The 17908-nt window shown below is 52.5% G+C and overlaps 3 protein-coding genes across 6 annotated transcripts; 2 read left to right on the top strand and 1 right to left on the bottom strand.

Annotated features, from left to right (window-relative positions):
* Positions 1 to 1545: 1545 nt before the first annotated feature.
* SEBOX (SEBOX homeobox) lies at positions 1546 to 2968 on the top strand (the record flags this gene model as incomplete). The annotated part of the gene is made up of 2 exons (XM_007076199.3): positions 1546 to 1722; positions 1862 to 2968. Coding segments are annotated over 2 exons (558 nt in total), but the record flags the coding sequence as incomplete, so codon positions are not given.
* Positions 2969 to 4510: 1542 nt separating this feature from the next.
* TMEM199 (transmembrane protein 199) lies at positions 4511 to 9058 on the bottom strand. 2 transcript variants are annotated; one of them, XM_042967232.1, is made up of 6 exons: positions 8834 to 9058; positions 7516 to 7589; positions 7068 to 7157; positions 6509 to 6551; positions 6170 to 6282; positions 4511 to 5901 (listed from the first exon to the last, which is right to left on the bottom strand). In XM_042967232.1, the coding sequence occupies exons 1-6, from the start codon at positions 9042 to 9044 to the stop codon at positions 5806 to 5808; spliced, it is 627 nt and encodes a 208-aa protein (XP_042823166.1). In that variant the 5' UTR covers positions 9045 to 9058; the 3' UTR covers positions 4511 to 5805. The 2 variants fall into 2 exon arrangements, with proteins under 2 accessions (XP_042823166.1, XP_042823167.1); XM_042967233.1 differs by having other exon boundaries at positions 5892 to 5968.
* A 130-nt stretch (positions 9059 to 9188) lies between these two features.
* POLDIP2 (DNA polymerase delta interacting protein 2) lies at positions 9189 to 17849 on the top strand. Of its 3 annotated transcripts, none has more exons than XR_006210988.1 (12): positions 9189 to 9416; positions 10757 to 10838; positions 11712 to 11809; positions 12500 to 12596; positions 12767 to 12842; positions 13078 to 13185; positions 13649 to 13785; positions 14559 to 14585; positions 14791 to 14916; positions 15963 to 16042; positions 16804 to 17357; positions 17473 to 17849. XR_006210988.1 is itself a non-coding variant. In XM_007076197.2 (11 exons), exons 1-11 carry the CDS (start codon positions 9256 to 9258, stop codon positions 16916 to 16918), a joined length of 1107 nt encoding a protein of 368 aa, XP_007076259.2. In that variant the 5' UTR covers positions 9189 to 9255; the 3' UTR covers positions 16919 to 17849. The 3 variants fall into 3 exon arrangements, 1 of the variants encoding a protein (XP_007076259.2); XR_006210989.1 differs by having other exon boundaries at positions 17478 to 17849; XM_007076197.2 differs by having other exon boundaries at positions 16804 to 17849.
* The last annotated feature ends 59 nt before the right edge of the window (positions 17850 to 17908 follow it).

Raw genomic sequence — 17908 nt, forward strand, 5'->3', positions numbered from 1 at the left:
GTTTAAGACTGCTGTCCTGACTGGAGTGGACAGGCAGAGACCGGGATCTGCCTGGGGAAAGGAGGGGAAGCTGGGCTGTCACGAAGTCTTGGAGGAGGAGAGTGTCCTTGTGTCCAGTCCAGGTTGGGCTCAGGCTTTCTCCGTGAACCGGAAAAGCTCCGGCCTGGGGAGGGCCTCACGAGTGCTAGGCTTCCTCCTGAGCTAAGGAGCCCCTAGCAGCCTACCAACGTTGGCGGGAGCTTGAACAGCTCTGGTGATGACAGGAGCCACCAAGTGCCTTTCCCAGCCCTGGGCTTCCTTTGCCTCTCGGAGTTGACTAGGGTCTTGGAGGAGAGAGATGGGGCAGAGGGCAAGCGGTTCTGGTTCCGCTTTTCTGCCCCTTCTGAGCCTGCAAGGTGGTTAGCCTAGGGAACTGGTCAGCATGCTCCCCAAACCCACCCCTAGGATGAGCCTTTCTTTGAGGCCTCTGTCTTGGGTCTGGGGTCTGGGGCACTGAGGGTAGGAGTGGAAAGGGCAAGAACTCAAAGGAAATCCAAATGCACCCACTTCTCTTAGAAAAGGGACTCAGAAGACTCACAAGGATGAATACTCTGTAAACAAAACAAAACAAAACAAAACAAAACACAAACAAGCATCTTTCTTAAAACTCCTCGATTGTACCTGTGAAACCTCCTCTGATTCCTGGACTCCAAGGTTCCTGGACTCCAAGAAGCCCATCTGGGCTCTCAAGGGCCCATGGAGACAGGGCTCGGTGTAGGCAAATCTCTAAAGCAGACCCGAGGGCAAGCTGGTGGTAACATCTGCTCTCCAGCTCTGCTGAGGGCGGACTGGCTGCGGTTCATCTGCCGTCTCCCTGTCAGCCTCCTCATCCTGTCCAGCTTCACCAGCCCAGCCCCAGGCTGTGGCACAGGACTGCATCCACCGTCCCCCGGGGGAACTGGGGCACTGGGGCACTGAGGGCTCCAAGGGGGAAGGTGAAGCAGTGGGAGTGCTAGAGAGAAGGATCTCTTTGGCTTCCTTCCGGGCAAATCCTGGGAGGATTTTCACAAAGTACAGGATTTCAGACACAGACTGTGGGGTGTGGGGTGTGAGGAGAGGGGCTCAGACCAGCTTTCTTTGTGAGGCCCTGGAGGAGCAGGGGCCAGAGAAGTTTTGCCCCATCCATACTCACACAAGCCCAACGCTGTCCCTGGCTTCTACTCTTCCCTCTGGGACTTCTCTGCTCCCCATCGGCTCGAGATGAAACCTCTCCCCTCCTGGAGGCGGGGCCAGCCTTCTGAGCAGGATAAAACCCCACAAGGAGGGGTGGTGTGGGCACAGCCTTGGCATGGCCCTCCGGCTCCTCATTCTCTGCCGGCTCCATGGCCAGCCCTGTGGATGCATCCTCAACAGGTGATCTGGTGGGGAAAGGGTGGGCAGGGGGAGAATGAGGGGGAAGGTGTGATGGGGAAAGGCTGAAGCAGGGGAGTGGAGTAGAGGCTTCAGGGTCAGCTGGGGGTTTTGAGGCTGGGATGGAGGCTTTTGTGGGGAGTCCCAGCTTGACCCCTACTCCGGCCCACAGGCCATGCCAGTGGGCTGGGTCCCCACCGGAGAAAGCGGACCACTTTCAGCAGAGGGCAGCTGCTGGAGTTGGAGCGGGTGTTTGCAGCCCGGCCCTACCCTGACATTGGCACCCGTGAGCACCTGGCCCGGGTCACCTGCCTTCCTGAGGCCAAGATACAGGTGAGCAGTGACCCGCTCTCAGGGTGGGGGTACTCTCACACAGCCCCTTTCCTCTGGGTATCCTGACTCCAGGTTTTGCTTTCCCTGTACCTGGGGGAGGGTGGATGGAGCCAGAAGAGATTCCTTTTTCCCTTACCAGGTGTGGTTCCAGAACCGCCGGGCCAAGAGAATCAAGAATACGAAGGCAGGAGGCCTAAGCCCGAGGCCAGAGCCCCCCCAGAGAGCCCGTTCTCTTCCAGACACCCTCCAGCAGTCCCGGGAGCCCCGAAAACTAGGCCAGCTCCCACCCTCCAACAGCACACCTCAGTGTGCCTCACTGTGTAGACATGCCTCCTGCTCAGCTCCTGGCTTGGGTCCAGGGCAGGGCCGGGCAGGGGCTAAAGCTGTAGCCCCATGGGGACCAGCTGGGGCTTCAGCGACCCACCTTTCTTCAGAACGAGCTACTCCCCACACCTCGTTGGGCAGCCTGTCTGACCTCATCTATGCCTCAGCCATTGTCACCAACCAGGACCACTCCTAATCTAAGTCCTGAACTTGTGAGACCCCTCCTCTGGCTCTGCAGCCTACCCCCGCCCGTTAGGACTGAACACATCAGAAGTGGATCCCCTGTCCCTCCTTTTACACAAGGGAGTTCTCTTATTGGAAGGAAGTTTAGCTCAGGGATCCCTCCCCTCCATTGTCCTCCAGGCCAGCCTAGAGTCACCAGCTACTCAGCACCCTGCTCCTCCTGGGGCATATGCCCATCGCCGTGGCAGGAGGTACCTTTAGAGAGAGGAGGTCAGGGCCATGTTTTCCACCTCTCACACCAGGCCTGGCCCCAGTTCTTCTCATCCCAACTGACAACTCCTCCTCCCTCTAAAGAATGGGCAGCCGTCCCTCCATTTTAGCCCATTAGCTAACTGCTAAGTGAGTATGGTGAGGAGAGAACTGAAACTCATCCCAGATGGTGGGGAACCCACCCTTTTGTAGCCCAGGCCCCCTCTCCTGACCTACCACCACCTAGACAAATTAATCAGAACCATGGATCTGAAGAGGAAGTGATATTAGAGTAATACAGTGGAAAGAAATCTCCGGGCTTATGTTGATTTAATTTTCACAAAGATCAGATTGGCTGCCCTCTGACCCGAGGCTGTGGAGACAACCTGACAGACTTAGCATGGGGCGGGGGGGTGTGTGCGTGGCAACACTGGGTTTTCATATCACTGTCATCTGTAATACCAACTAATCTCCAAATAAAACCCAAACTCTATACCTTAATCTGGATTGTTGCGTGCTGCAAATGAATGGGGACAAGAGCTGTTTGCTTTTGAAATGTATCTCCATCACCTAATCCCTAAACAGGGTCAGGTTCCACACAGATACTGGGTGGGAGGTATTACCCAGGCTTCTACTGGGATTAGTTAGGGGGACAGTTAATTGAAGGGTTTAGGGCTCTGGCTGACAGACCCTGGGGAGATGGGAGCCTCTGCTGGCACCTTCTGCTCCTACTGATTCCAGGACACTCCAGCTGCCTTCACCTCTGGCGCTGCTTTGCTCCAGAAAAGCATAGAGGGTCTAAACTGGATTCAAATCCTGGCTCTGCTATGTAACCTCGCAAATCTCTGAAAGTCTATGAGCCTGCAAGCTGGGGGGGGGGGTGGTTGGATAACGTATCTTCTCTCCATTTTGGGCATGAGAAGCAATGATGTTAAGTAAAGGGCTACCTGTGATGTGTGACATGCTATAAAAGCTCTCAATTCATGCAAATTGCCTCTCCCTCTCCACACAGCAGGCTAGGAGAAACTGGGAAGGCCCCAAACTTCTTGTTCCTCTGGCTTCCTGCCAAGCACTCCCCTTTGGGAAGCCCTGGGCCCAGACTGCACTGGAGAAAAGTATGGGACGGTGAGATGGAGTAAGCGGCGGAGAGCAGAGCTCCCTCCACTGCAATGAGAGCCAGAGGACAGGCCACCTGATCGCTATCTCCCAACTCTGCCCTTGCGGATGAAAAACCACTTTGCACGGTGCAGATTTCCTTGGCAGGAACTAGGTCTTCTACCCCTTGATCTCCAGAAGCTAGCACAGTACTTGGCTCATAAAGGAGTTCTCAGTAAGTGTTCGATGCCACAGAAGCCTGTTGGCTTCTGAGTAGGGGATTGGGATCAGGTAAGGACCCCATTCTAGTGAAAGGGGTGTGTGTGTGGAAGGACTCCAATCTCAGGATAAGAAGACGCCCTAGGTCAGAAGCTGTTTGAGGGGGCCTGCTCTTTATCTAACATTTGGAAGTCTTCGAACCTTCCAATCCAGGTATCTGGGGGATGTGAAAGCTTCAGGCTATGTGGGCACAACAGGCTACCTGGCCCACAGAGTTCAGCACTGGTATAGCGACGAACCCCCACAAAAATTCAGTGCATCTTCTAAACTACACTGGGTTGCCAGAAACATTATAAAATGCCACCTGCGCTTCTTCTCACAGTTGACATTCCTTTTAATCAACAATAGAAATTCTAAGATTTCTCAACAAAGTGATCTATGGTGGAAGAGAAGGACCTGAACCCTCCCTCTCTCTCACATATTGTCTGGAGAAGCTCAGACTGGCAGAAACTGGCAAACACTGTAGAGCAAATGTCTACTGAGCCAATGTTCTTTCCAAGAACAGAAGAGTACCCTGGAAGAAAACAAAAGACCAAAGGAGCTCATGGTGTGAATAAATGGAAAGGAGTACACCATTAGGAACAGACCCTGAACAATGATCAGAACTAAGGAATCTTTGGGCTTCTGTGTTGTCACAAGATTTGAGATAAGAATACAGTGGACACCATAAATATTTATTGAATAAATAACTATCGCTAATAGTTTTTAAGTACATGTATACAGACTTTATCACTATACCATTAATCTAAGTTCTTGCAAGTTTAACGTTACACAGGGCAACCTAACAGTCTTTGGCTCCCTTTACAGAAGAAGGACCACAGCTGGTCATCTGATCTCTCTCAGCCTTTGTCTTCGGGAAGAGGGGCCTAAAACCATTTCCTCTTCCAACCTCCAGGATGGTTGTGAAGACCAAAAGCAATCACGGAAAGCAGTTACTCAACTATGCACATTTACAAACTATTTTTAGCACCCCGCCCCCCACAAATATTTTAAGAACCTACATAAAAAATCCTCCATTAGGCTTATGTATAACAATATGTGTACATACTCATGTTACGCGTACATATTCACGTGTATGTCTCTTCGTGTTCACATATACAGTCAAACCTGACAACAATCCATACCTACAAAGAACATCTTCCTTTATTAGCTGAGACAATCCACGGTAGGCATACTCTTCCCACCAACACACACAAGCACAAAGAGATTTTCAATTAAAATCACACATACTGTTTTGCCATCTGAATTGGTTTCATTTTTGGAGGCAGAGCAAAGGGTGATGGGGAGGTGGGAAGTTTAAGGAAGGCTGATGAGTGGCAGAGATGGGCAGAAGCAAACAGAAAATGTGAAAAAGGCAAGCGGAAGAAAGAAGATGAAGACAGAAATGAAGATTCCAGAAAGGTAGCTGCCTAGCTCCCAATTTCACCATCCCATACCAACCCGCCTTTCTCTTATTCGATGTCCTGTGATCAGTTCCTCTTCTGGCACAAACTGGAGAAAGGAAATCCTTTGTTTTTTTGGAGCCTACTGATCTAAATTACAGGTCTGCATCAAGGATGTATGCAGCAAGGGTGACCATCAATTTATGCACTTGGGCAATTTCAAGGCAGTACTGTCTGCTTCTTGGAAGGCCTGTATTCTATTTACTTCTGATGGAAAAACCCAGCCTCAGCAGTGCCCAGATGGACTGGAGAAGGCACATGGGCACTGGGTTCAGGAGAAGGTACTGAAAGACCAGTTCTTTTCAGTTGTTGTCTCAGTCTCTTTTACTGCCCCTCTGGAAATTGACAGAGGATGCCCTCCCCGCCCCCTGCAGGACCAGCAGGTGGCCTTGGCTTGGCCCTCTAACCGGAGCTGAGGACAAAGAGCCTGACAGGTTGACTGAGAGTCAGTGACTGGCAGCTGGGAGCCTGGAGTCTCCCAAAATCCACTCCACACTTTGATGAGGAACCATCAAAGCTCTCCCAATTCGCCTTCCATCGCCCGCACCATAACATACAGCTCGGCCAGACCCACCACAGAGGCCACGATCAATGCAGCCAGGACCCGCTGGGGAGAGAGAGAACCAGGCTTAGGGGATGCAGGTCAGCATTCAACTCTGCAGCCTCCAGCACCTCTAAGAAGAATGGGGGAAGGGAAGAAAAGAGGATCTGGATTCTCTTCAGGTTATTATGTACCTCCATGACCGCTAGACAGCTCAATGCTCCTCCTCTAAATGTTTAACACCTAACTTGTTCAAGGCATCTTCACATACCTTCCTCCCTCTTCCACCAATACCCCCACCTGGGGCACCCTGCCCTGCCCAGTGCCTACTTACTGAGGCCATTTCTGCGAAGATATATTGGCTTCCAAGGTAAGTGCAGACGAAGGCAGCTGCTACCGTGACAATAAAGTTGAAGATGGTGATGACCAGAGCTTTCACTGACCTCACTTTGGGGAAGAACCCAGGGAAGAAACCTTTAGGTCAGCATCCTCCATGAGGCCCGCCCTCTTATCTCAGGACTGCCCCCCCCCCCCCCCCCCATCAAGCGGGTTACCCTCTAACGGCAAGGCTGAATAGCTTAGGCTTAAACCCAGAGCACTGGGGTGGAAAGAAGTGCCATGACCAACCCCTCCCAGGGAAAGGCTTTAGCAATCTGATTGCCTAGCAGCTCACCTTGCTTTCCGAGGTCACTAAGAGTCCCACCGTGCCTCGAATCCTGGGAAAAAGAAAATGCAAATGATTTCAGAATGGAAGCAGCTCAGAGGTGGCCCAGAGAACACCCATTTGTCAGTCTGGGCTCTGCTCTCTTTATTCCCCAACACATTAACTCTGCCTTCTCCATGGATTCTGTTGTCTGGGACCGACTGGATTCTTTTCTGGACCACAGATCAAGCATTTCAGAGGAAGGGCATAGGCTCCCAATACCCATCTACTCCTCTCCTGCTCCAGAGCAGGAGCATGCCACAGAATAATAGGGAGCCCTGTCAGAAGAAAGGCTCCAAGGCTTGTCTCCATCTCTACAACTTTTAACAATCAGTCACCATCTGAGCCCAGAGTCTCAGTTAGGGAGTTGGGAATTAGACTGGGTTTGTAGGCAGCACAGAGCTTCGAAGGTCCCTGAAGAGTATAAAAACCAAGCTTCCATGTTGTTTCTTCCCTATGTACCTCTTCCCAGCGCAGGGTTCTGCTTTCAGGGGCTACTCAGTCCAGGTACTGAAGAGCAGACCCTTACCTGACAGGTGACGTTGTGGGTGATCCGCTTATATTCTTCGTTGGCCAGCTGTATCTTAATCTTCTCCAAACGGGCAACTAGCTCTGGGTTCTGGGGCAGAAAAATCAAATGACAAGGATATTCCCAGCTTTCTAGAAAGCAAGTCACAACCACTGGTCTCAGGGGGCAAAGTACTGCTAAGGGTGCCAAGAGATTCATGTACCAGTTCTGCTCCCACTGTTTTGGAAAATTTTTTTTTTGTGTGTGTTGGGGGGGGGGAGGGAGCGGGGGTGCTGGGAATCTGTTTTCCAAGCAGTCAAAGCAGAACAATATCCAGATCCCCCACCCCGGCTCTCAAGGATTTAAAAGACAAATGTCTGAGCCCAAAGATTGATTCATAAATCTGAATGTATCACGAGTAAGTCCAATTCAGCCAATACCCACTCTCATAAATATATCCCTTACATACCCGGGGAGGCTTCACTACCTCTGGGAGATAGATTTCACTGCCTTCTAGGAGCTCATGAAGGTATAGTGGGGAACCTGGAAAGAAAAGATTTCCACAAACATAATGATAAATAGAACTGAGGCCGAAGGATTAAGATCAGAGAAGGGTTTAGTCCTTCTATTCTTTCTACCAAAACAAAGCATGGCCATTCGTATCTCAATTCGTCTCCAAGATCGTTTTCTTTTTTTTTTTTTTAATTTTTTTTTTTAACATTTATTTATTTTTGGGACAGAGAGAGACAGAGCATGAATGGGGGAGGGGCAGAGAGAGAGGAAGACATAGAATCGGAAGCAGGCTCCAGGCTCTGAGCCATCAGCCCAGAGCCCGACACGGGGCTCGAACTCACGGACCGCGAGATCGTGACCCGAGCTGAAGTCGGACGCTTAACCGACTGAGCCACCCAGGCGCCCCTCCAAGATCGTTTTCAATTGAGAAGAATCAAGGACAATTCCACATAAGTATCTCCTAGTGCACATACTGACTTTTGAATGTCAGCTCTCAATTATCTTGCCAATGTCACAACTAACACGTAAGCCACTTACACTTGCCTTTAGATTAGGTCATGCTGCGGCCACAACAGAACTGCCCAATATAGTTTTCGGTCACAGTAATGCTAAATACTCAGAGGACAGCGTACTAGATGACCTCTATAGTCTACCTTTTGTATGTCTGGGCAAGCCATGCTAATTATGGCAAAAGACCTTACAAGCCAGTGTGGTCTTAGTCCCTCCCTTTACAGTTAAGGGAACTGAGACCCAATGAAAAGAAATGACTTCTCCAAGGGGAGTTTGTGGCAGAGCTAGGACTAGGACTCAGATGCTACTCCAGTTCAGGTCTTTGAACAGAGCTTTCCATAATCCTATGTAAAAAAAACAAAAACAAAACAAAAAAAAAACCTATCAGATTTAACTTGTTTTTGAGATGGAAAGAAATCCAGATCCCCAAACAGGACAAGCTCACTATTCTAAGTAGATCTGGTCTTCCTCAAAGATCAGGCGGCCCTAAGTAGGCCTGGTAGTTCACGAGGAGACTTTCAAAAGAAAAAAAGTGCACAAGTAAATTTGGTCATCCACGAGAAATCCCCATGGAAGCTGTTAAGCCAGTGGGCTGCCCTACGGTTTATGAGGTGACTCTTGGGTTGGCTAGATGACCGTTCGCGGGCGAAGGAGAGTGATGGATTCCCCCCCCCCCCCATAGCGATGACAGGGTGGGAAAAGGCTCAGGAAGGACAAGACTCTGGAAAAACGGAGGCGAGTCCGGGTTGGAGACTGGGGCTCACCCCTCTCTCTCAAGTACTGATGCAGATCTCGGATCAAGCGGAAAGAAACCAGGCGCGCGGAGCCACTGGGAAAATCACCACTCTTGGGCTTCTTCCCTAGCGCGGTCTCAAGTTCTGCCCGCAGCTTCCGGGGCAGCTGTTCTGGCTCCAGCTCCCCGCCGGGGCCCAAGGCGCGCACCAGCCGCTCGCCGGCAACCAAGCGAGACGCCATGTCCAGCGGCTTATGGTCAGGTGACCCGGGGCCGGGACTTCCGCCCATCGCGCACCGGAAGGAGCATGGAGTTCGCGGAGCGGGACGAGGCGGGGCAGAGGGCCAAGGGGGCGGGGACGCGGCGCGGGGCAGTGTGGGGCGGGGGGGCAGAACGCCTCCCGGCCGCGGGTTGGGCCCAGAGTCAGCAGCCGAGCGGGCGCTCGGGCGGGACATGGCGGGGTGTGTGGCCCGACGGGCCCTGGCCGTGGGCAGCCGCTGGTGGTCCCGCTCGCTAACCGGGGCCCGGGGGCCGAGGCCGCTCTGTGCGGCGGGTGGAGCTGGGGCCTTCCCACCAGCGGCGACCACGACGACGCGGAGGCACCTCTCGTCCCGGTGAGGGACGGAGCGCGGGGGCCGTACGTGGAACCCGGGGAGCGTTTTCTCGGTCAGCGAGGAAGCAGGAGGCCGGGCCGGCAGAGGGTGATTGGAGTTCGACTTGGGAGAGGGTCCCGGCCGGGAGCCGACCTGCCCTGGCTGGGATGTGTGCCAGGAACAGAGAAGGGAGCGCGGCCCAGAGCCCTGAGTTGCGCAGGGCTGGCTCTGAAGGGGAGCTAGCAACCCTCCCGGAACGAATCCTACCTCCCCAAATGGAGATCCCGAGCGCTGTTGTTAATGGGCAGCCCTTTAATGAAGCCCTAGGGCTTTTGACTTGAACCCCCAGCCCCGGATTGGGACAAGGCCTCCCAAAGAAAGATGCTCGAAGTGGGAAGCAGGACTCTTGAGTGTGGGCCCTGCGTGGGTTCCAGGTTTCAGCCTGACCTTGGGGAAACTGGTTCTTTCTGTGTGACTTGGGGAGGGGGTTCGGAGGCCATGGGGGTGATGTGAACATTGTCTCTAGCCATGGGACAGGCAGATCACATTGGGGCTGGAGGATCAAGTGAGAGGAAGCATAAGGTTCACATCTCCAAAATACTAAGAATAGCAGACCTTTGAAGGACCCCTAGAAAGAGCAGCCCTGTCCAGAGAGGTCACAGAACACTGACCTTTTAGTGGCTGAGATTAGACCCTGGTATTGGGGAGAGATGATCACTATTTGCAGTTTAAGACCCCTGTGAAATTTGATGTAAATCCGAACAAAAACTAGATTTAGAGACTACTAAGTGCAGTGCAGGGAGCATGGCAGGACATCTGGAGATGATGCCCTCCAAGGGCAGGGTGAAGGCTGCAGTTTAGGGGGGTAGATAGAGATGGAATAATTACAGAACAAATATTTTTTGAGCACCTCATATACACTAGGCTCTGAGGGGAAACACAGGCTAATCAGACATAGGCATTGCTCCCAGGGAACCTACAGTCTCTAGTGGAGATAAGACACGGGCACAAATAACAGAAATGCAAGGTGGGAAGGTCGGTTAAAATGCTGTGGGAGGTCAGGAGGGTGGGTCAGGAAAGAAACAGAGGCAAGGGGTACAAATAATGGTGGGAGGGCATGATATGAGGAAGGCAGAGAGAGAAGAAAGGGTCTGGGTGCAGTCAGACCTAACACAGAAACTGAGGCAGGACCTAAAAGAGGGAAAGGCAGAATCTGGAGTGGTGGTTTGGCAGGACCCTTACCTGCTTCACCTGCCCCTCTGCCTGGCCCCTCTGTAAGTACCCTAGTAGCTTTTTCTGTTGCTGTAGGTACGATTACCTTCTCAGCTCTTCAGCTGCTTGTTCTTTTCCATCCTAATCAGAAACCGACCAGAGGGCAAAGTTTTGGAGACAGTTGGTGTGTTTGAGGTGCCAAAACAGAATGGAAAATATGAGACTGGGCAGGTGAGTGCCAAGCTGGGTCATCTTTCATTTTCGAGGTGCGCCCTGTTTCTGAAAGCATCAGCTTTGGTCATAGACCCAGATGTTAACAGTTTTCCGCCTTGGTGTTTAGTGCCAGATCGGAATCACAAATTCAAGATGGGGTTTCTGTTTTCCTGGATTTGAATCCATTTCACGTGTCACTGGGTTCCCTTTCCAAGTTAGCATGGACAGAGGTAATGTGGACCACAGCGAGGAAAGAGCCAGGTTGTTGAAGAGTCCTGTAATATAGTGGATGGTGTGAAGCCCGTGGAGGGAACTTTTAGGAAAGGAAACCTTTGATGCTCGTCATAGTTGAATTGATTGCAGTGTCATATAAGCTGTGGGTGTGAGGCTCTTGTTTTTGTATCAGCTTTGTGCCAGATCCACTGAGATAGATTGAGACCCCTTGTAAGTCAGGACTTTTTTTTTTTTTTTTTTTTTTTTTTTTAAATTCAACTCCTCGTCCCCACCCTCCCACCCCCTTTTTTTGGTTTGCCTGCAGTGGACCGGGTGTGTATGGGAGTTGAATCAGAAAGCAATACCTTTGTGGAGTTGGCAGTCTAGAGACAAACTATGATGGGGTTGGTGGCCAAGAACTGTGCTAAGTGGAGGGGAGGTCAGGGAAGTCTTCCTAGAGATTTAAGCTACAGTCTGAAGGATCAGCAGAAGTCAGCCAGGTGAAGAGGGGGCGGGGGATAAGAGTGTCCTGAAGCTGGTGGGGGGTGGGTCACAGAGTTTAAGAGAAAGACTGGCAAGACGTCTGGTATTGCGGCTACCTGTGCTGCTTAGCGGTCTGGGTCCCACCTGCAAGGACTTGGGGACTGCACGCTCACGGAGACCTCTCTTCCCTCCTAGCTCTTTCTTCATAGTGTTTTTGGCTACCGAGGTGTCGTCCTGTTTCCCTGGCAGGCCCGACTCTATGACCGGGATGTGGCTTCTGCGGCTCCCGAGAAGTAAGTACCCCTGTCATTGTGCCTCATGGTACCCTTAGGAGGAGGCCTGAGTCATGGCCGACATACGTAATTGGGGTCCCAGGGGTGAATCCAATATCCTCCTGGGCCATCGGAACAGTCCCAGAGTACTTCCTGGACACCATGGAGACAAAAGTGCTGAGTGCCAGGGACAGTCTTATGCCAGAGGGTCCCTTTAGGCCCTCCCAAGATGCTTTCCCAAGCTGTTCTCTGTTTGCATTATAAGTAGCCCAGAAGGCATTTGAGGGACTAATTTTCTTGATTTCTTGACATTCAGTTAGAATCTTTCAATCTCTTTTCCCTGGAATACATTAAAACAGAAAAGGCCCAGCTCCATTAAGTCATCAGAGACAGCCCCAGGGATGCGAGAAGAGCGGGGTACCTGGGGCTCCAGGATTGGAAGGAGGCAGCAATTTGAATTTTTCAACATGGCCCCTTTCCAAGGAGTAGCCAGAGAGTAAGACAAATGGTGACTCTGCACAGTGGGTCCCCCGTGTTCCTTTGTTACCCCCGGCTGGGCCGGGGTGTTGCTGTGCCGGTACCTGGCTTATGCCAAAGCCCCTTCCGGTCAGGCACTAGTCTGTTGAGGTGAGGAGGTAGGGAGCTAGGGCAGGCACTGCTTCTCTTTCTCTTGGGGTGATCTTAGGCTTCTTCCCCTACCCTACCCTACAGAGCAGAGAATCCTGCTGGCCATGGCTCTAAGGAGGTGAAAGGCAAAACTCACACTTACTATCAGGTGCTGATTGATGCCCGAGACTGTCCACATATAGTAAGTAAGCAGGATGGCTGGGCTGGGGGTTTCTCTTCATGGGAAAGGCCTGAGCCTGATGGGGACAGAGGGAGGGAGAAGGGTCAAATAGAGCCCAGATCAGCCCTGGGCCCTGAGTTCTCAGGACTGGATAGCGACTAAGAAAATCTCTGACTCGCTTCTTGCCCTAGTCTCAGAGATCTCAGACAGAAGCTGTGACTTTCTTGGCTAACCATGATGACAGTCGGGCCCTCTATGCCATCCCAGGTGAGTAGTGAGCATCTGAATGTGCCCGTCGATGAGAGGTCTGGTGTCTCTCAGCGAGGAGATGCCGATGCCTTTCTGACGTCCTTTAATCTGCTGGGAGGGATTATGGTGACTGAGAGTGCTGGTGCCAGGCTCGTCCCACCTTGAGACAAGGCCAGGAATTGTGTTTCTTCCCAGCCTTGTTCCTCCCCTTTCCTCTGTGAGTTTCACTGTCTCTTTTCTGTCTCTGTGCCAGGCTTGGATTATGTCAGCCATGAAGACATCCTCCCCTACACCTCCACTGATCAGGTTCCCATCCAGCATGAGCTGTTTGAAAGATTTCTTCTGTATGACCAGACAAAAGGTGATCTCTCTCAAGAAAGGAAGCTGGAATGGAAGGGCCCTTTCTTCAAAGACAGTAGCATAGAAGTAACTTCAAAGCTGTATACCCACAACCTTATTCAGCCTCCCATTAGCATACCAAGTCAGGTGGATGACTGTTGTCTCTGCCTAACAGATATGGAAACTGAGGCTCAGGTGATGAGAAGGAAATCAAGGTTGCTAGTTAGAGGCAAGGTCATGGTTACAGCAGGGTCTGAAAACTTGGGCTCCTGACTCCCAGCCCATTTCTCTTCCCACCACGTCACAGACCTCCGGGCTTATTCCTGGCGACTCTGGGCCTTTTTCCAGCCCGTGCTTTTGTTTTATGTTTGGGTGCCTTGTTTGCCTGGGCCAGCATTGGGAAGAGTTTTCTAGGAGGGGCAGTTGGAGAATGAGTGCAACACCCGGGACTCTGGCCTGGACCAACCAGTTATATCTTGCCCCAGCACCCCCTTTTGTGGCTCGGGAGACGCTACGGGCCTGGCAGGAGAAGAATCACCCCTGGCTGGAACTCTCTGATGTCCACCGGGAAACAACTGAGAACATTCGTGTCACAGTCATCCCCTTCTACATGGGCATGAGGGTATGTATGGGCCTGGCCTGGGCCCCATCCCTCAGGGATAGGCCCCGGTTGCCTGTGGTGCCCCCGTGTGACTGACGGAGAGTGGGTTCTGCTTCCAAGTGCTGCACACATTAGATCAACACTAAGACCTAGAGCAGGGAGACACTCAGGTTCTGGGAAGGAGTCCTCCAGGCTGACTTTCCTTCTCTTCTGGTTCAAAGGGCATCCCGTGTATGTGTGTATGCAGAATACATATGTGCGTGTTTAAATCAGCAGAGGCTGATCTTCACACATTGTATGTAGTAGATATTTATTGGGTTATTTCTTGCCTGGTTGTGAGCCTCAAAAAGAAATGAAACACTGGCCCTGCCTTCCAGGAGGAGCTCCTGGTAGTGGGAGAGGCCAGCATAGAGCATATTGGGTATCGTAACGCTGTTGGGCTACGGAAGGGCAGAGGCGGGCAGTGGCCTGGGCCAGCAGTGGCTGTAGGGGCTGGGGCAGCAGCTGGAAGACCGGAGAGAAGGGAAGGGCCTTGTGGCTGATTTCCGTTGGCATCCAGCTCCGCTGGTGATCTTGATAGAATGAGGAGGAGGGAGGCCAGAGATCGGTCCAGGGGAGGCGGCCTCCGTTTGGGCTTGTTGGCCGTACGTAGTTCAGCGATCACCCCACAGACACTCGCAGCATTGTTCTGCCTCCGTAACCTTCCGGGAACACGTCTACTCAGTTGGAGAGATGTTGATCGGAATGGACTTGGTCCTGCCCTCTGGGACTTAACTTTTTTTTTTCCCCCCCAGGAAGCCCAGAATTCCCATGTCTACTGGGTGAGTGTTTCCCTGTGGGAGGAGAGAAGCTCAGGAGTTGTGCCCGGTGTGGGGGGCAGGTGGAGGTGGGGAGTTTGCCTCCGGGGGATACGGCTGTGTGCTGCAGGTGTCACTTTTTGTTGCCTTTTGCTCTCCTGGAATTCTGGGGGGACTGGCCCAAGGTCTGTTCTTTCTCAGATGTGAACTCTCTCCTCTGCCCCCACAGTGGCGCTACTGTATCCGCTTAGAGAACCTCGACAGCGACGTGGTGCAGCTTCGGGAGCGACACTGGAGGATATTCAGTTTGTCCGGCACCCTGGAGACAGTGCGAGGCCGAGGGGTGGTAGGCAGGGTGAGCATCCTCAGGCCAGTAATGCCCGGTTCATGGTCCTGCCCGGCAGGCCTGGGGGCTGAGTGCACGCTGTCGTGTTCTGTGGCTAGGGACCAGAGGCTTTGTGTGTGAGCGCATTGGGCTGCTTTGGGTGAAACCTTACAACGACCCTGTGAGATAGGTCTCTTACAGCCTGTCCCACAGATGAAGGGAAAGCGAAGCTAACTAAATAGCCCACAGTCCTGTGGCTAGTAGTAGCGGGACCTGGATTTGAATCCAAGTGAGTCTGACGTCAAAGTTTGTGTAGGGTTCTTGTTGCCAGCACAGAGCCTTACCAAAAATATGAATTTGAGCGCCCTTAGCTGGAGCTCCCCTCCCCCCCCCACCCCGTCCCCAACCACTACTCCTGGTTGTCCTTCCTCTGCCTCCTTACATGCCTGCATCCCCTTTTGGCCCATGAGATCTGATTTTGCAAATCGTGCATTACCCCACCCTGTCTCCTGAGAAATAAGGCACAAGAAATGGCCAGGGGCCACATGTAACATGCATTTATCCAAGTCAGTAGGGACTTGGGAGGCAGGGTGGGATACTGAGTAAGGACAGGGCTTTGGAGTTAGATGGTCTGAATGCCAGCTGTGTGTGGTTTACTCCTCACGTAACTTTGGGCCAGTTATTTAACCGGAAATCTCAGTTTTTTCCTGCTAAAATGGGGATCACACCTATTACCTCCTAATTATTAGCAGATTTAAGTCAGCAGAGGTTGGCAGAGCACATGGTGCCTGGCTCTTGGGCACTCAGTGAACGGGCGCTGGAAGGGGTATTTACAGAGTAGGTCCTGTGCCTGTGATCTTTGCCCAGGGCCCACAGATGTTCAGTGTGAGGTTCTCTTTCCCAGAATCCGAATTAAAGGCCGAGGTCAGTGGCCGTGCTGTGGGAGGAGGTACTGGCAGGCAGTCATTGTGGGAAGCATGAGGGGGCATCCAGTCCTGATGAACAGGCAGTCAGCACATGGCCCCCGGGGTACAGGAGCTTGTCTGGCCTTACCTATCTTGTCCACACCCTTACAGGAGCCAGTGCTATCCAAGGAGCAGCCTGCGTTCCAGTACAGCAGCCACGTCTCCCTGCAAGCTTCCAGTGGGCACATGTGGTAAGTACGTGCCGGGACGGGGCACCGAGACTCCACAGACACACCTGCAGGTCAGAAAAGTGAGAGCTCAGTTTGCGGTGAATTCTGGGCCAGGTTACATCTTACGGTGGAGACTTCTCTGCTGTTCATTGTTGTGTGGGACTTCTCTGATTTTTTTTTTTTTTTTTTAGAGAGAGAGGCACGATCCGGGGAGGGAGGTGGAAGGAGAGAGAGGGAGGGGGGAGGGAGAGAGAGAGAAAGAGAGAGACTCTTAAGCAGACTCCATGCTCAGCACAGAGCCCAACTCGGGGCTCAATCCCACGACCCTGGGATCATGACCTGAGCCGAAATCAAGAGTTGGACACTCAACCAATTGAGCCACCCAGGTGCCCTCCATGTCTGATTTTTTATAACTACCTGTGTTCTAGTTTCCCTGTGATTTTGTGGACTGAGGACTTGGGCCGAAGAGGTCTGGTGCTCATGTAGTTGGTTCTTTCCCTGGGTGGTTCACTCCTTAACCTGGAACTATACAGTTGGGTAGCTCACACAGTGTGCATCTGAGGGCCAGAATCAGGGCAGCTGTATCTTTTCTCATGTAGGGCCAGGAAGGGCCCTTGGGTTTCTGGACCAGTGTGATCCTGACATGGACCAGGCAGAAGAGAGCCCAGGCCTGCCTCATCCTGCTGTGTTCAGTTCTGGAGCTGAGGGCATAGGGCTCTCCAGATCCTTAGCGGGGGGCCTCAGCCTTCACTCCCTCTAACCCAGGTGCTCTCTGACCACAGGGGCACGTTCCGCTTCGAGAGGCCTGATGGCTCCCACTTTGATGTCCGGATCCCTCCCTTCTCTCTGGAAAGCAATAAAGATGAGAAGACACCACCCTCAGGCCTTCACTGGTAGGCCAGCTGAGGCCCGAGTGCCTAGGCTTGGCCCCTGAAGAACAGCTCTGGTCCCACAATTGCTGCAGAACTCTCTTTACCATGGGCCACAGTGGGTCTGTCTGTCGTTTGCACCATTTGATCGTGGGCTTTTTTGGTGGGTGGGTATAATTTTCTCCGGAAGACCCTTGTAGGACTCCTCTGAGGCTGGCTTCCCCTGGCTACACTGTGTTCCAGTAAACCTTTCCACCAGGAATTCTGTGTTCAGCTGCCACAGGCCTGGGGTTTCCTGGCCTGTCACACGAGTTGTTTGAGACATGAGGTTTGGTCAATAAACCAGTGCACACTTGGCCACCCTCGCCATTTCTGCCCCCAGGGGTCTCAGGCTCCCTTTTTGATGCCCTGGGGGCCTTTGGTTGCTTTCCTTGCTGCCCTTCCAGGAAGCTGCCCCATCTACTAGAGTATGTATGGGTTTCCCTCCCGAAGCTGGGGGTTGGCTGGATGTTTCCCAGGGTCGCGGTGCCCCAGCCAGCAGGGTGGGGGCTAGACTGGACTCCCCTTCTTTATCCTGCCAAGTGCAGAGCAGGAGGCCAACATCGGGCTCAAGCTCTCAGCACTGGCCAGCCATGGACATCGCTGGCTTCCCTGAGCCTGGGAAGGAGGGCAGCAAGCCACATGAGTTCCCGGGAATAACAGGCTTGCCAGATGAGCACGCGTCTCTCAGGCCTCCAGCCCACCCATGCAGAAACTCAGCGAGGAGCTTTAGGTACGTATGGACGGTGACTGAGCCAAGCTACTTTCTGAGCTGCTTGCTCACACATCTCCAAGAGCCAGAGAAGAAATGTGCTGCATTTTCCCCTGAATCTTAGGATTCCTGCTTCCCTCCTACCGTAGTGATTGTCAAAGAGGTTGTTTATTCTTGAATTAATATTAAATCTCAGTTCCAGCCCTTATTAGTGTTGTCCTTAATCCTCCACCAGGGGGAGCCAGGGTTGCAGGGCCTCGGAGTGCA

The sequence above is a fragment of the Panthera tigris genome, chromosome E1 (assembly GCF_018350195.1).
Source record: "Panthera tigris isolate Pti1 chromosome E1, P.tigris_Pti1_mat1.1, whole genome shotgun sequence".
Lineage (NCBI taxonomy): Eukaryota > Metazoa > Chordata > Mammalia > Carnivora > Felidae > Panthera > Panthera tigris.

Coding starts and splice junctions, on each gene's coding strand:
- POLDIP2 (XM_007076197.2), top strand. CDS start 9,256: ATGGCGGGGTGTGTGGCCCGACGGGCCCTGGCCGTGGGCAGCCGCTGG. Junction 11,810..12,499: donor GCTTCTGCGGCTCCCGAGAA/GTAAGTACCCCT, acceptor CCTACCCTACAG/AGCAGAGAATCCTGCTGGCC. Junction 16,043..16,803: donor GCTTCCAGTGGGCACATGTG/GTAAGTACGTGC, acceptor CTCTGACCACAG/GGGCACGTTCCGCTTCGAGA.
- TMEM199 (XM_042967232.1), bottom strand. CDS start 9,044: ATGGCGTCTCGCTTGGTTGCCGGCGAGCGGCTGGTGCGCGCCTTGGGC. Junction 7,158..7,515: donor AGGTAGTGAAGCCTCCCCGG/GTATGTAAGGGA, acceptor TTTCTGCCCCAG/AACCCAGAGCTAGTTGCCCG. Junction 6,552..7,067: donor CCCACAACGTCACCTGTCAG/GTAAGGGTCTGC, acceptor TCTTTTTCCCAG/GATTCGAGGCACGGTGGGAC.